This window comes from Ovis canadensis, chromosome 2 (assembly GCF_042477335.2).
Source record: "Ovis canadensis isolate MfBH-ARS-UI-01 breed Bighorn chromosome 2, ARS-UI_OviCan_v2, whole genome shotgun sequence".
Taxonomy (NCBI): Eukaryota; Metazoa; Chordata; class Mammalia; order Artiodactyla; family Bovidae; genus Ovis; species Ovis canadensis.
The window spans coordinates 36,975,371-36,990,129 of NC_091246.1; the positions used below are offsets into that span (position 1 = coordinate 36,975,371).

Sequence of the window (14,759 nt, forward strand, 5' to 3'; positions counted from 1 at the left end):
ATTTGGTCATTCATTCAGCAAATATTTACCTACTGAGCATCTACCGCGTGCCAGGAACCTAGGCTCCATGTGGCGCAAAAGGATGTCCCTGTGTGCACAAGCCATAGTCTCAGCCCTCCCAGAGCTGATATTCTAGGATAGGTAAGGGTATAACCCTGGATCCACAATCACCTCACTTACCTGTTCAGTGACTCTGGTGGAGGAAGAGCAAGGGGATGGGGTATGGGGCTGTGGGGTTTGATCTGCTTCACCTAAACCCTGGCTTCAGGAACTACTTAGAGTAGCGGGTACCTCACTGTAACCATATGCTAGCCCCACCAGGCAGCAGAAACAGGCTTGGGGAAAGGGGGCTAACTAACCATATTCTCTCTGTCATATATACAGACACACACAAAGCACAGGAAGTGGTCAGGGTAAGAAGGATATAAGAAATCTGAAATTGTGGGGAGGACAGGACTATCAGTAGCTCCAACGACGATCTGGGTGAGGTCAGGAGTGTTTCCTTTGCACAATCCTGTCCCTTCTCCAACTTTTCCTTGGATCAAACCAGTTGGCTAAAACTAGAATAAATATCAAATTAATTCCTCCCCTGGCACTTTATAGAGTCATCTAAATATTGCCTGAACCTCCTCCCCATTTCGCAGTGGAGAACAGACACCTCAAGTTCATCCAGAGGATAAGTGGCCAAACTGAGATGTGGACCCAAGTTTACAAGCTCTTCCTGATGCTTTGAAATGTCTCTGAGACTTCAGTGAGCTTGCCTTTCTTTCTTCCTTTCTTTTTTTTTTTTTTGGCACACCATGCACAGGATTGTCAGTTCCCTAACCAGGGATTGAACCTGAGTCATGGCAGTGAGAGCCCAGAATCCTAAACACTGGGCCACCAGGGAACTCCCTCAGTGAACCTTAAGATAGAAACCTAGTGAGCTAGGAGCTGGGCAGTAGCAGGAAGGCCCCTTCTCCCAAGCCACACCAGGTCAAGCCAGGTGTTTTGCTGAGCTCAGATGTAAAAACTGGGTCTTAGGTCATTTACCTTATCTCTGCCCCAGGGGCCTCAGACTGAAATCTAAAGCCCACCACTAGAGGGCAGGGAGCTGAGAAACCAGAGCTTTATATATCCCATTGGCTGCCCATGAAATAGGGAGGTGCTGCGCTTCAGTCGTGTCCGACTCTGTGCGACCCCATAGATGGCAGCCCGCCAGGCTCCCCTGTCCCTGGGATTCTCCAGGCAAGAATACTGGAGTGGGTTGCCATTTCCTTCTCCAATGCATGAAAGTGAAATAGGGAGGGAAAGGAATAAAACAATCTGCTTTTTTGTGGAAAGGGCATGTTGTCTGCTAACAATAAATATTGCCACTGCAGCAGCCACTGTAGCTGACCCCACAGTGGTGTGCCCAGAGGGGAGTTCAGGATGAAGAAAAACAGGAAGGGTTATGTGCTTTAAAAAAAAAAAAAAAAAACTATTTATTTTATTTATTTTTGGTCCCACCACATGGCATACAGGATCTTAATCCTCTGACTAGGGATCAAACCCATTCCCCCTGCAGTGGAGGCACAGACCACTGGACTACCAGGCAGTTTCCAAATATTCAGCCTTTTTTTTTTTTTTTTTTGCCATAGCATGTGAGATCTTAGTTCCAGGGCCACAGATCCAACCTGCATTCCCTGCATCGGAAGCATGAAGTCTTAACCAATGGACTGCCAGGGAAGTCCCAGCAATATGTGCTTTGGTTACTGGTTTCTGTCTGACTTACTTCACTTAGTATGATAATCTCTAGGTCCATCTGTGTTGCCATTATTTTCATCCTTTTTTATGGCTGAGTAATATTACATTGTGTTGGAGAAGGCAATGGCACCCCACTCCAGTACTCTTGCCTGGAAAATCCCATGGACGGAGGAGCCTGGTAGGCTGCAATCCATGGGGTCGCTAAGAGTTGGACACGACTGAGCAACTTCTTTCACTTTTCACTTTGATGCATTGGAGAAGGAAATGACAACCCACTCCAGTGTTCTTGCCTGGAGAATCCCAGGGATGGCAGAGCCCGGTAGGCTGCCGTCTATGGGGTCACACAGAGTCGGGCACGACTGAATGACTTAGCAGCAGCAGCAGCGATATTACATTGTGTATATGTACCACATCTTTATCCGTGTCAATGGACATTTAGGTTGACTCCATGTCTTGGCTATTATAAAGAGTGTTGCAATGAACATTAGGATACTTGCATCTTTTCTCTTTTTAATATAATTTTATTTATTTGTTTTTGGCTGTGTTGGGTCTTAACTACTTTTTGTTGTGTGGGCTTTCTCTAGTTGAAGTTAGCAGGGGATACTCTTTGTTCTGGTGCATGGGCTTCTCATTGTGGTGGCTTCTCTTGTTGCAGGGCATAGGCTCTAGGCTCTCAGGCTTCCATAGTTGCAGCAGGTGGGCTCAGTAGTTACGGCGCACAGGCTTAGCTGCTCTGCCACATGTAGAATCTTCCTGCACCAGAGGTAGAACCCGTGTCTCCTGTATTAGCAGGCAGATTCTTATCCAGTACGCCACCAGAGAAGACAGCAAGCATCTTTTCAAATTATGATTTTATCTGGATATATGCCAAGGAGTGGGATTGCTGGATCATGTGGTAGCTCTATTTTTATTTTTTAGGGAACCTCCATACTGTTCCCCATAGTGGCTGTACCAGTTTACATTCCCACCAACAGGATAGGAAGGTTCCCTTTTCTCCACATCCTGTCCTGAATTTATTTATAGACAATTTGATCATGGCCATTCTGACCCGTGTGAGATCATACTTTAGTGTGGTTTTGATTTGCATCTCTGTAACAATTAGCCTTCCTCTTTTTCTAAAACAGTGTGTGCTGGAGAAGATTTCTGAAAGACCAGGTAGGGGAGCTGCAGACCTAGACAGTCCCAGAGGACTCTTCCTAAAACAGCATGGCAGAGACCAGAGTTTTGGGCTAGTCCCCGCTACTCGGGATACTAAAGAATGGTCAATTCAGGAGTGTCACAGAAGCCAGAGCCAATACAAAAACATGTTCCCTCAGTCTTGCAATAATCCCTTTCTAAATCTTTCCCTTCTTACTTAAAAGTATCTCAAAAAAAAAAAAAGTCCATCTTCCCAGCCTCTACTCTTATCTGCACAGTACACTGTAACAAGTCTTTTGTCCTTTAGTAATCAGGAAAAATAATCTTAGTTGCTGTAACAAACAACTCGCAAACTCAGTGGCTTAGCACCATACTCCACTGAGGGAGAGAGGAAGCGCTCTGTCCCATGCCACATTCAGAATTCTCTACTCACTGCTTAACTGTATATAACTATGATAATAGATAAGGCAAGAGAGAATGTGTCAATAATTTTACAGATTTTAGGAGCCAGACCTTGAAATGGCATACATCATTTCTGCCTATACTTTACTGGCATCATTTCTGCCTATACTTCTCACCTAACTACTGAGTAGACTGGAATATAATCTGGCCGCCCAAGAGCAAAAGGAATGGATATGTGAATGTATAGCAACCTCTCCGTTACATGTCCCTCCTGAGAAACTGAGTGACCATTTCCCATCATTTAATAGGACCACTCAATTATATTTGACTGTGTTGACCTCTCATTCCATCATTCTCATGGGTGAGGCTACAGTTTTCCAATTCTCTTCTCCTTTATGTTTTATTTCTATAGCACATGACAAATTGAAGAAAGTAGGGAAAACCGCTAGACCATTCAGGTATGACCTAAATCAAATCCCTTATGATTATACAGTGGAAGTGAGAAATAGATTTAAGGGCCTACATCTGATAGATAGAGTGCCTGATGAACTATGGAATGAGGTTCGTGACATTGTACAGGAGACAGGGATCAAGACCATCCCCATGGAAAAGAAATGCAAAAAAGCAAAATGGCTGTCTGGAGAGGCCTTACAAATAGCTGTGAAAAGAAGAGAGGTGAAAAGCAAAGGAGTAAAGGAAAGATATAAGCATCTGAATGCAGAGTTCCAAAGAATACCAAGAAGAGATAAGAAAGCCTTCTTCAGCGATCAATGCAAAGAAATCGAGGAAAACAACAGAATGGGAAATACTAGAGATCTCTTCAAGAAAATTAGAGATACCAAGGGAACATTTCATGCAAAGATGGGCTTGATAAAGGACAGAAATGGTATGGACCTAACAGAAGCAGAAGATATTAAGAAGAGGTGACAAGAATACACAGAAGAACTGTACAAAAAAGATCTTCATGACCCAGATAACCATGACGATGTGATCACTAATCTAGAGCCAGACATCTTGGAATGTGAAGTCAAGTGGGCCTTAGAAAGCATCACTATGAACAAAGCTAGTGGAGGTGATGGAATTCCAGTTGAGCTGTTTCAAATCCTGAAAGATGATGCTGTGAAAGTGCTGCACTCAGTATGCCAGCAAATTTGGAAAACTCAGCAGTGGCTACAGGACTGGAAAAGGTCAGTTTTCATTCCAATCCCAAAGAAAGGCAATGCCAAAGAAGGCTCAAACTACTGCACAATTGCACTCATCTCACATGCTAGTAAAGTAATGCTCAAAATTCTCCAAGCCAGGCTTCAGCAATATGTGAACCGTGAACTTCCAGATGTTCAAGCTGGTTTTAGAAAAGACAGAGGAACCAGAGTTCAGATTGCCAACATCCGCTGGACCATGGAAAAAGCAAGAGAGTTCCAGAAAAACATCTATTTCTGCTTTATTGACTATGCCAAAGCCTTTGACTGTGTGGATCACAATAAACTGTGGAAAATTCTGAAAGAAATGGGAATACCAGACTACCTGACCTGCCTCTTGAGAAATCTGTATGCAGGTCAGGAAGCAACAGTTAGAACTGGACATGGAACAACAGACTGGTTCCAAATAGGAAAAGGAGTACATCAAGGCTGTATATTGTCACCCTACTTATTTAACTTATATGCAGAGTACATCATGAGAAACGCTGGGCTGGAAGAAGCACAAGCTGGAATCAAGATTGCCGGAGAAATCTCAATAACCTCAGATATGCAGATGACACCACCCTTATGGCAGAAAGTGAAGAGGAACTAAAAAGCCTGTTGATGAAAGTGAAAGAGGAGAGCGAAAAAGTTGGCTTAAAGCTCAATATTCAGAAAACAAAGATCATGGCATCCGGTCCCATCACTTCATGGGAAATAGATGGGGAAACAGTAGAAACAGTGTCGGACTTTATTTTGGGGGGCTCCAAAATCACTGCATGGTGACTGCTGCCATGAAATTAAAAGACGCTTACTCCTTGGAAGAAAAGTTATGACCAACCTAGATAGTATATTGAAAAGCAGAGACATTACTTTGCCGACTAAGGTCCATCTAGCCAAGGCTATGGTTTTTCCTGTGGTCATGTATGGATGTGAGAGTCGGACTGTGAAGAAGGCTGAACGCCAAATAATTGATGCTTTTGAACTGTAGTGTTGGAGAAGACTCTTGAGTTCCTTGGACTGCAAGGAGATCCAACCAGTCCATTCTGAAGGAGATCAGCCCTGGGATTTCTTTGGAAGGAGTGATGCTAAAGCTGAAACTCCAGTACTTTGGCCACCTCATGCGAAGAGTTGACTCATTGGAAAAGACTCTGATGCTGGGAGGGATTGGGGGCAGGAGGAGAAGGGGACAACAGAGGATGAGACGGCTGGATGGCATCGCTGACTTGATAGACGTGAGTCTGAGTGAACTCCGGCAGATAGTGATGGACAGGGAGGCCTGGCATGCTGCGATTCATGGGGTCGCAAAAAGACACGACTGAGCGACTGAACTGAACTGAACTGAACTGAGCACATGACACCACATGCCAGACTCTAATTGCTTTGTAAATATTAACTGGTTTAGTCTTCATCACAATAAACGATGTACTTTTATTCATCCCATTTTACAGATGAGAAAATTGAGTTACAAAGAGTTTAAACAACTTGTCCAAGATCACACAACTAGTAGGTGGCAGAGGCCAGGTTTTTAATCCAGTCAGTCTTTCTTATCACCGCACTATGCTGCCTTTTTTCTGCTGCTTCTGCTTCTCTTTATCACTCTCCCGCGGCTGATAACCTTCAGTTGGTTTACAAGGCCCTCCTCTCACATTTTGTGCTTCTGAATAAAGAACTGTCGGCCCCCGGAAAACCCCACGCTGTGTCTCTCCTCCATGCCTTTGCTCCTGGAGAAGGTCTCACTGGCTCACTGCAATGCCCTTCCCATCTCTCTTAAAGACACTGTCACCGCCTCCAAAAGCCTTGAACACGTTCCCAAGTTGAACAGCCTCCTTCCCACCATCTGTGCTAACACAGGCGGGCATTTACCATCACAAGTCCCGGAAGGCTCTGCTTCCGGGTTCACCTGCTTCACCAGTCAGTGAGCGCAGGAGGGCCAGTCCCTTCTGCGTTTCACCGCCATCCTGTCCTACCGCAAGTAGGACGGCAGCAGGACGGCAGTAGGAGAGACCCCGCCTAGAGGCCCAAAGGCCGGCAGCTCCGAGGGCTTGGCCCCGCCCCCTCGCCTGACGCGTGCGGCGGCTCCCCGCCCCCTCGGAGCTCCCGGCTCCCCGCTCCCGGAGAGATAATGGTTCAACCCGAGAGGCGGTGCCCCGGCGCCCTGGCAGTTCCGATTGGCCAGGGCAAGCCGTACCACGGCGGTGGCGGGGGAACGGGTAGTGGACCGCGCGCCGCAGACTCGGAGGCAGTGAGAGTCACAGCCTCCCGCCTCGGCACCCTCTAGCGCTGCACTGTGCCAGGCCACCCACCGGGATGTGCTGGGCCGTGGGCCGGCGGTGGGCGTGGGCCGCGCTGCTCCTGGCGGTCGCGGCTGTGCTAGCCCAGGTGGTCCGGCTCTGGCTGGGCACTCAGAGCTTCGTCTTCCAGCACGAAGAGATAGCGCAGCTGGCTCGGCAGTACGCGGGTGAGCCGGCGGGTGAACGGGTGGAGGACCACGGGGTTGGGGCGGGCCGGGCCGAGCTGGAGGTTCCGGGGGCACCGTTTCCCAGTTCCGGACCGGTGCTGGCCCTGACTCTTGTTCCTCTACCCCCGCCAGGGCTGGACCACGAGCTGGCCTTCTCTCGGCTGATCGTGGAGCTGCGGCGGCTGCACCCGGGCCACGTGCTGCCCGACGAGGACCTGCAGTGGGTGTTCGTGAACGCGGGAGGCTGGATGGGCGCCATGTGCCTTCTGCACGCCTCCCTGTCCGAGTACGTGCTGCTCTTCGGCACCGCTCTGGGCTCTAGCGGCCACTCGGGTCAGTGCTGGCAGCGGGCCGGACTGGGAGGCTGGGGCTGTACTAAGGCCCATGCCCTCCTTTCTGCCGTTTGGCCAAGCCGTAGGATGCTACGGATACCCTGGTACTCAGTGTCCATTTGATTGTTCCTCAGGGCGCTACTGGGCTGAGATCTCGGATACCATCATCTCTGGCACCTTCCACCAGTGGAGAGAGGGTACTACTAAAAGTGAGGTCTTCTACCCAGGTGGGTAGGGTGACTTTGTCAGAGAGGTGGGTCTTTTCATTCTTGGGTACCTGTAGTTGGGGGAAGGAGCGATGCCATGGAAAAGGGGGTGCATTGAGGGGCCCTCCACCTAGTTCCTTTGCCCTCCAGGTAAGCCACAGGTGGTTGGTGAGGCAGTGTTGAGGGTTTCTGTGACTTTTCCCCTGTCCAAGTGGAAACATAACCTCCTGTTAACCATGTCTGATTTTTAATCATCCAGTATTCCCAGCAGTTACTGGAGTCAGTTGGGTAATCAGAAATGCTGTCATGCCCCAAGACAAGGCAGACAGTTGTCTCCCCTTTTTTGTATAATGAAGCATTTGGACTGCTGAGTAACTTTGGTGTTGAATGTTACAAGCATGGCAGGCATGAGATTTCCCTGACAGTCCAGTGGTTACAACTGCACTCCCAGTGCAGGGGGCATGGGTCAGATCCCTTGTCAGGGAACTAAGATCCTGCATACTGCACAGCACAGCAAAAAAAAAAAAAAAAACCACCAAGTGTGGCAGGTATTGTAATTGAACAGCTACATTTCTCAGAAAGCCTAGCAAGTTTCATATTCATCTCACCCTATCTAATAGGCCCAGCCCAAGTTTAGCTAAACTTCTGCTTGACATGAGTGAGGCTTGGGAATGCAGACTTCCATGGCTCCCAGACAGTGGTGCGGGGCCAAGTGAGATTTCCCCCACTAGAGGACATGAGCCAGGTGATACCACAACGGAAAGTTCAGGAGTGGCCACCTTAGCCCCTTACCTAACCAAACCAGTGAGGTAAAGCTTTTCCTTTCCTGAAGTTGCCTGTCCATTCCCTACCCCTAGAGAGCCTATAGGCCAGGGGTGGGGGTGGCCATGGAAGGGGAGGGCAGGGCCCGGATCCTCAGGTGGTTGCTCCCTGTCCCCCCAGGGGAGACAGTGGTGCACGGGCCTGGTGAGGCAACGGCTGTGGAGTGGGGGCCAAACACATGGATGGTGGAGTATGGCCGGGGTGTCATCCCCTCTACCCTGGGCTTCGCACTGGCTGACACTGTCTTCAGCACCCAGGACTTCCTCACCCTCTTCTACACTCTTCGAGCCTATGCCCGGGGCCTTCGGCTGGAACTCACCACCTACCTCTTTGGCCAGGACGCCTGACCAGCCAGGCCTGAAGGAGGACCTGTGGATGGACAGGAGCGGGCGGGCCCGCACACATCCACTTGCTGGAGCCCATGTGAACAGACAGGAACATACCACACGCAGATACTGAGTTCCTGATGTATGAGCAGACACATACATGCTTATACAACCAAACATAGAGAGTCATGGGAATACATGAGACACACATTCAGATACTGAATCCTGTGTGTATGGCAGCATTCACACCCATCCAGAGAGGGAGCCCCACGTGTACCAAGGGAGCCAGGCATGTTCCAACACACATCCCACAAGCTCGACTCACTAACTCAGGCCTCTCCAGAATCTCTCTGCCCCTAGTCAGAGCTCTGGAGTTAGGGATGGGGGTGGCTATTTCAAACTGCCTGGGTCTGAACCTGCAGCCCAGCAGCCATTGCTTAGGGGGGATAGGGGAGAAGAGGGGCTGCCTTTGGAGGCTCCCTTCACCTGCAGCTATGATTCCCTTCCCCTTCATCTCCCATCCTCACCATATGCCTTACCCCTTTTTGTTCCCCTGCTATGCAAGTACCCTCATGGTCTGTCCCCTACCCTTTGGAGAACCAGGAGAATGGAAAATGCTGAGGTCACACCTCCCTCCAGGGTATGATGGGGAAGCTGGCCTCAGCCCAGGGCCCACTGCTGGGACGAGTACCTGGACAGGTGGGCCCAGGTCCAAGGGGCTGTCGCTGGCCTAGAGAAAGCCTTTTCTGCACACACACCCATCACAGCTTTTGGACACTGCCCTTGCTGCATTCTTTGTCCATCTGTCTATCTCTGTTAATAAAGACCTGTTGAACAGTTTCATTTCTTTTTGTGTCTGAGCAGCAGGAAAACCTCTAACTCTTGGAGGCCTCAAGAAGGTCTCTCCCTCACTGTGTGATTCAGTTTATATGACAGCGGCTTTTTACTCAATACTTAAAGTGTTCCCAGGAATCAGCTGCAGGCTCACTGACTCTATGGATTATTGTGCCCAATCCCCAGAGATCAGTTCTGGGTTGAGGCCTTGAGATCAGCATGTTTAATAAGTTTCTGCCCACCAAGTTTGAATGCCACAGTTTAAGAAATTCAAGGCTAACTGAGGTGTGTATCTTCCTCTTGGTGTCTTGGTCTTAGCTCTGCTAGTGCTGTTCTGGGAACAGTCCTGGGATTCCTACCCTGAATGACCACCGGGTGGCAGTGTGCAGCCACTTTTGAGCTGTAAGGCAGCGTCATTCTCCATCTGCTTTGTACTAGGTTTCCAGGGTAGCATGTTCACCTCCACCCAGAGCAAGAGTTCCTCCTCTCCAGTCTGCTTTTTCCAGGATCCCCTTGCTTCGTTGGAGGCTCCCAGGAGTGGGCAGCAGGCACACTATCTGGTGATGTCTGAGGTAGTGACGGCTGGGACTAGGATGAGATCAGAGAGTTGCCTGAAGTGCACACTCCCACGGGCCCTGCACTTGCCTCACCCTCCTACCTTGCTCTGAGGTTGAGCAAGGCTCAGGCCTCACTTCTTCACACTCTAATATATTTAAAATGGAAGAAACATGGTTATAAAAAATGTCTTATTCTAAAAATATGACATTCTAATGAACAAAAGTACAAAAGACTACATATATAACCACTGAGAACATCAAAAGTCTAAATTGGTCACACAGAATGAATGTGAGGCCCAGGCAAGAATGCCTCCTGAGAGTCCACCACCACCGTGTCGGCCATGACGCCCTGGCTGCAGCCTCTCCATTTGATCACAGGTTGCAAAGTCAAGCCTCAGAATTTCTCTCACTAGGAAACCCGCCTTTGCCTCTAGGCTTAGAGCCCACACCTATTAGGGACGCCCCAGCTCCCTGTGTCATTTCTTTCTTTCACAGAGGACTGAGCTCCGAGGCTCCTCCTCATCTCTGCTGCAACGTCCAGTGGTTATTTCTTCTCACTTTAACTTGACACAATCTTAAAATGCTCATGTCGCTCAGAGGACACTACTCTTCCTTCTTTGCCTCCTTTCCTAGATCTTGCTTATTTCCTCAACCTCTGACTTCCCAGGTCTATACTGCTCTGAGGTGATTGCAACCATTTCATGTCTTTAAATACCATCTAAGGAATCCCCTAGCAATCCAGTGGTTAGGACTTGAGGCTTCCACTGCTGGGGTCTGGGTTCAATCCTAGGTCAGGAAACTAAGATCCCACAAGCCACACGGGACAACCATAAATAAATAAGTACCACCTATATGCCTATAAACCAGCTATACTGAGATACAATTGATATGCAAGGTTTTATTAATTTTAAGGTATACAATGTAATAATTTGATAAATGTCTATATTATGAAATGATTACCACAAGTTGACATTCATCACCACACAGTCATAATTTTTTTCTTTTAATGAGAGGTTTCAGGATCTACTCTCTAAGCAACTTTCAAATATGCCATATAATCTTGTTGACTATAGTCAGTATGTTGTACATTACATCCCCAGGACTTACTTATCTTATAACTGGAAGTTTACCTTTTGACAACTCTCATTTCTCCCCTGCCCCCACGTTACCCCTAACCTCTGGCAACCACCAATCTGTTCTCTGTTTCTATGAGTTCAGTTTTTTGTTTTTTTAGAGTCTGCATTTAAGTGAGAATGTATAACATTTGTCTTTATCTGATTATTTCATTTCACATAATACTCTCAAAAATGAATAGATAAAGAAAATGTGGTATATACCTATAGGGAATATTATTCAGCCATGAAAAAGAAGGAAACCTTGCCATTTGCAACACTGGTTGGAACTTGAGGACCATCTGTGTGTCTTGATGAGTCATTTTTGGTCTCCTCTGAGCTCCAGATTCAGATAGCGGATTACTTTTATCTTCACTTGACCCCTTCACTTGGTCATCTAATTGGCATCTCAAAATGTTCAACACAAACTGATTTCTCTCCCAATCCTGCACCTCCTGCGGTCTTTATGGCCTCAGTTAAGAGCACCTCTACTTACCCAGGTGCTTTGGCCAAACACCTTGGAGTCATCTTGGATACCTTTCATTCTCTCACATTCTACATTCAAGACATCAACAGATCCTGTCAGATTTATCTTCAAAACATATTTATCATCTTACCACTCCTTGCCACCTCCACTGTTACCACCCTGATACAAGCCATCATCATCTCTTGCCTGGATTACCGCAATGGCCTCCTAACTGAGCCTCATGCTTACATCCATCGTGGAAGGTCAGAGTCAGACTCAACAACCAGAGTCAGACTTTCACTCTTTGCTCAGCCATTTTCAATGGCTTCCCATCTCATCCAGTCCTTCACTGCCTCCAAGAACTTACTCAAAGGTCCATGTTACCTCTGACCAAACATCCAACTGGTCACCTTGGCCACTGTGTTCTAGATCAGTGGCCTTGCTTTTCTTCCAATACATCAAACTTCTACTTCAGGATATTTGCACCTGCTGTTCTGACTGCAAGGCTCTTCCCTAAGTATCTGGATGGCCTTTCCTCCCCTCCTTCAATTCCTGCTCAGTGAGTCCTTCCCTTAACATTGGGTAATATCAGCCCTTCTGTGTTGGTTTTCAAATAGTAAATTTTTGATACTCTTCCTTTTAAGAAGTGAAGCCTAATTCTCTTCCCCTTAAGTGTAGGCTGGACTTAGTTATGTACTTTTAACAAATAACATATGGCATAAGTGACAGTGTGTGACTTCTAAAACTAGGCTATAAAAAGCTCTCTTCCCTCTTTAGTCACTCTCTCTGGAGGAAACCAGCTGCCAGGTTGGGAGGACACTCGGACATGAGGTCCTCTCTTATGGAGCGGCCCAGCTGGGGAGAACAGCCTCTTGCCAACAGCCATGCGAGCAAAGTGGATCCTCCAGTCCCAGCCAAACCTTCAAATCACTGCAGCCAACATCTTGACTACAACCTCATGAAAAACAGTCAGCACCCCTCAGCTAAGCCACTCTCGAATTCCTGATTCACAAAATAGTGAAAAAATAAATGCTGTTTCAAGCTGCTAAGTTTGAATGTAATTTGTTGCACAGTAATAGGTAACTAATACACTATTCCTTTTCTATTCCCTCAACCCAGATTTATTTGTCTCCATTTTGCTTATTATACACACTATATATTTCTCCCACTGGAATTATGCCACTATAATAGGGACTTTGTTATATTTACTCCTGTGTCCAACAGTGCCTTGCATAACGTAGGTGCTCCATAAGTATGTGTTGGATGAATGGAGGTTTAGATCTATCTACCTGTGAGGTACAGGCTCAGAGCGGGGCTATATACGGGTATAAAATGCCTTTCTTCTTCGCAGATGGAGAGAGAGAAAGAGAAACCAGGGTCCAGTCAGCTTATTCCTTCTCCTCTGCTCTTCCCCGTTGTGCCTTCCTAGCCTAGACCCATCCAGAGAAGGCAATGGCAACCCACTCCAGTACTCTTGCCTGGAAACTCCCATGGACGGAGGAGCCTGGTAGGCTGCAGTCCATGGGGTAGCTAAGGGTCGGACAGGACTGAGCGACTTCACTTTCACTTTTCACTTTCATGCATTGGAGAAGGAAATGGGAGCCCACTCCAGTATTCTTGCCTGGAGAATCCCAGGGACGGGGGAGCCTGGTGGGCTGCTGTCTATGGGGTCGCACAGAGTCAGACACGACTGAAGCGACGCAGCAGCAGCAGCAGCAGCCTAGACCCAAACGTGAATTTACTATACTTCTTTTTAAAAAACATAATTTTATTTATTTTTGGCTGTGCATGGTCTTTGTTTCTGCGCAGGCTTTTCTCTAGTCGTGGGCTGGGATTACTCTCAAGTTGTGGTTCGAGGGCTTCTCATTGCAGTGGCTTCTCTTGTTGCGTAGCACAAGCTTTGGGCACTCGGGCTTCAGTTCTTGTGGCACGTGGGCTCATGAATTGTGACTCCCAGGCTCTAGAGCACAGGCTCAATAGTTGTGGTGTGGCATGTGGGATCTTCCCGGATCAGTGATCAAACCATGTCTCCTGCAACAGCAGACAGATTCTTTACCACTGAGCAACAAGGGAAGCCCCACTGTTCTTGAAGCCCCACTTGATTCTTTTCCTTGGCGAGTAGCGTCCCAGCCCCTTATCCCTCTCCATCCCCTCCAAAGCAATCTCCAAACCCTCAGAACTGGAATTCCCTCAAGCCAGTTCCTACCTTTGGGCAACCTGTGTCTGAGAGGAACAGACTGATTGGGAGAGGGTGGATGAGGAAGAAGACGGTAAAACTCACCCCTGAATTTCTGCCTCCTAGAGGAATCTTGGCCCTGGCACAGTTTATCTCAGTGAGTATGAATGACATCAGGTGCCAAGTGCTGTGTTTGACACAGCAGAGTTTCACAACCATGCCAGCTATCACTCCTACAGAGGCCTGATGTTCACTCACGCACTTGGCATCACCTCTGGGTGACCCTCGGTGCTTTTAGTAGGTCAATTTCCTTGGGCATAGGAAGAAACTGTGGAATGTATGAGGGTGCTTAAGAGTGGGGTCCAGGCTGCTAAGGAATGGCATCTCCTCATCTGGAGGATAACTGGGGGCGGGGTGAGCCTGGAGCAGTTGGAAATAGTTACGCAAACATGGGTAGAGGGTGTCTGGAAAAATGGGCAAAATCTGATCACTGTTGAAATTCATGAGGAGTGCCAGAGACTCATTATTCTAGTCACTCTTCTGGGGAATATGTTGACATTTTCCATAATAGAACGTCAAAAGAGCTAAACGCGGTGTAGCTTTGTACCTGCAGGTGGTATGTGTGCCCTGATGTTGGTGTGCAATCAGCTCAGAGACCTCTGAGTGTGTGAGTGCAGAAGTGAGTTCACCATATGTGAGTATGGTGCAAGCTGTAGCGTGCCTACAGCTGGGGCCAGCACCTAAGCAGGGCAAGGGGAAGTTTTTGCTCTGTCCAGGCCCTGCACGTTCACCCCAGAACCCTGCAGTGATTCCCCTTCTGATCACGGCCAGTCTAGGCATTGGCGCCACAGCATTCCTGTAGGCAAGTGTGTGAGACACGGCGGCGCTGTGCCTTGAACTCGGGACAGAGTGTGTTGGTGTGTGAACACGAATGTTGTTGTTAGGATGCCGGGCACGGAGGACTGGTGTGGGGCCCCTACCCCGGACGTGTGCGGCCGGGGAAGGACCCCGGACCGGAGTTTAGT

General features: G+C 48.1%; 1 protein-coding gene across 2 annotated transcripts; it reads left to right on the forward strand.

Moving 5' to 3' along the window:
• Positions 1-6,337: 6,337 nt before the first annotated feature.
• SIGMAR1 (sigma non-opioid intracellular receptor 1) lies at positions 6,338-12,607 on the forward strand. 2 transcript variants are annotated; one of them, XM_069573940.1, is made up of 4 exons: positions 6,338-6,903; positions 7,036-7,236; positions 7,370-7,462; positions 12,336-12,607. In XM_069573940.1, exons 1-4 carry the CDS (start codon positions 6,753-6,755, stop codon positions 12,386-12,388), a joined length of 498 nt encoding a protein of 165 aa, XP_069430041.1. In that variant the 5' UTR covers positions 6,338-6,752; the 3' UTR covers positions 12,389-12,607. The 2 variants fall into 2 exon arrangements, with proteins under 2 accessions (XP_069430041.1, XP_069430040.1); XM_069573939.1 differs by lacking the exon at positions 12,336-12,607 and adding an exon at positions 8,384-9,429.
• Positions 12,608-14,759: the final 2,152 nt, after the last annotated feature.

Coding starts and splice junctions, on each gene's coding strand:
- SIGMAR1 (XM_069573939.1), top strand. CDS start 6,753: ATGTGCTGGGCCGTGGGCCGGCGGTGGGCGTGGGCCGCGCTGCTCCTG. Junction 6,904..7,035: donor GCTGGCTCGGCAGTACGCGG/GTGAGCCGGCGG, acceptor TACCCCCGCCAG/GGCTGGACCACGAGCTGGCC. Junction 7,237..7,369: donor GGGCTCTAGCGGCCACTCGG/GTCAGTGCTGGC, acceptor ATTGTTCCTCAG/GGCGCTACTGGGCTGAGATC.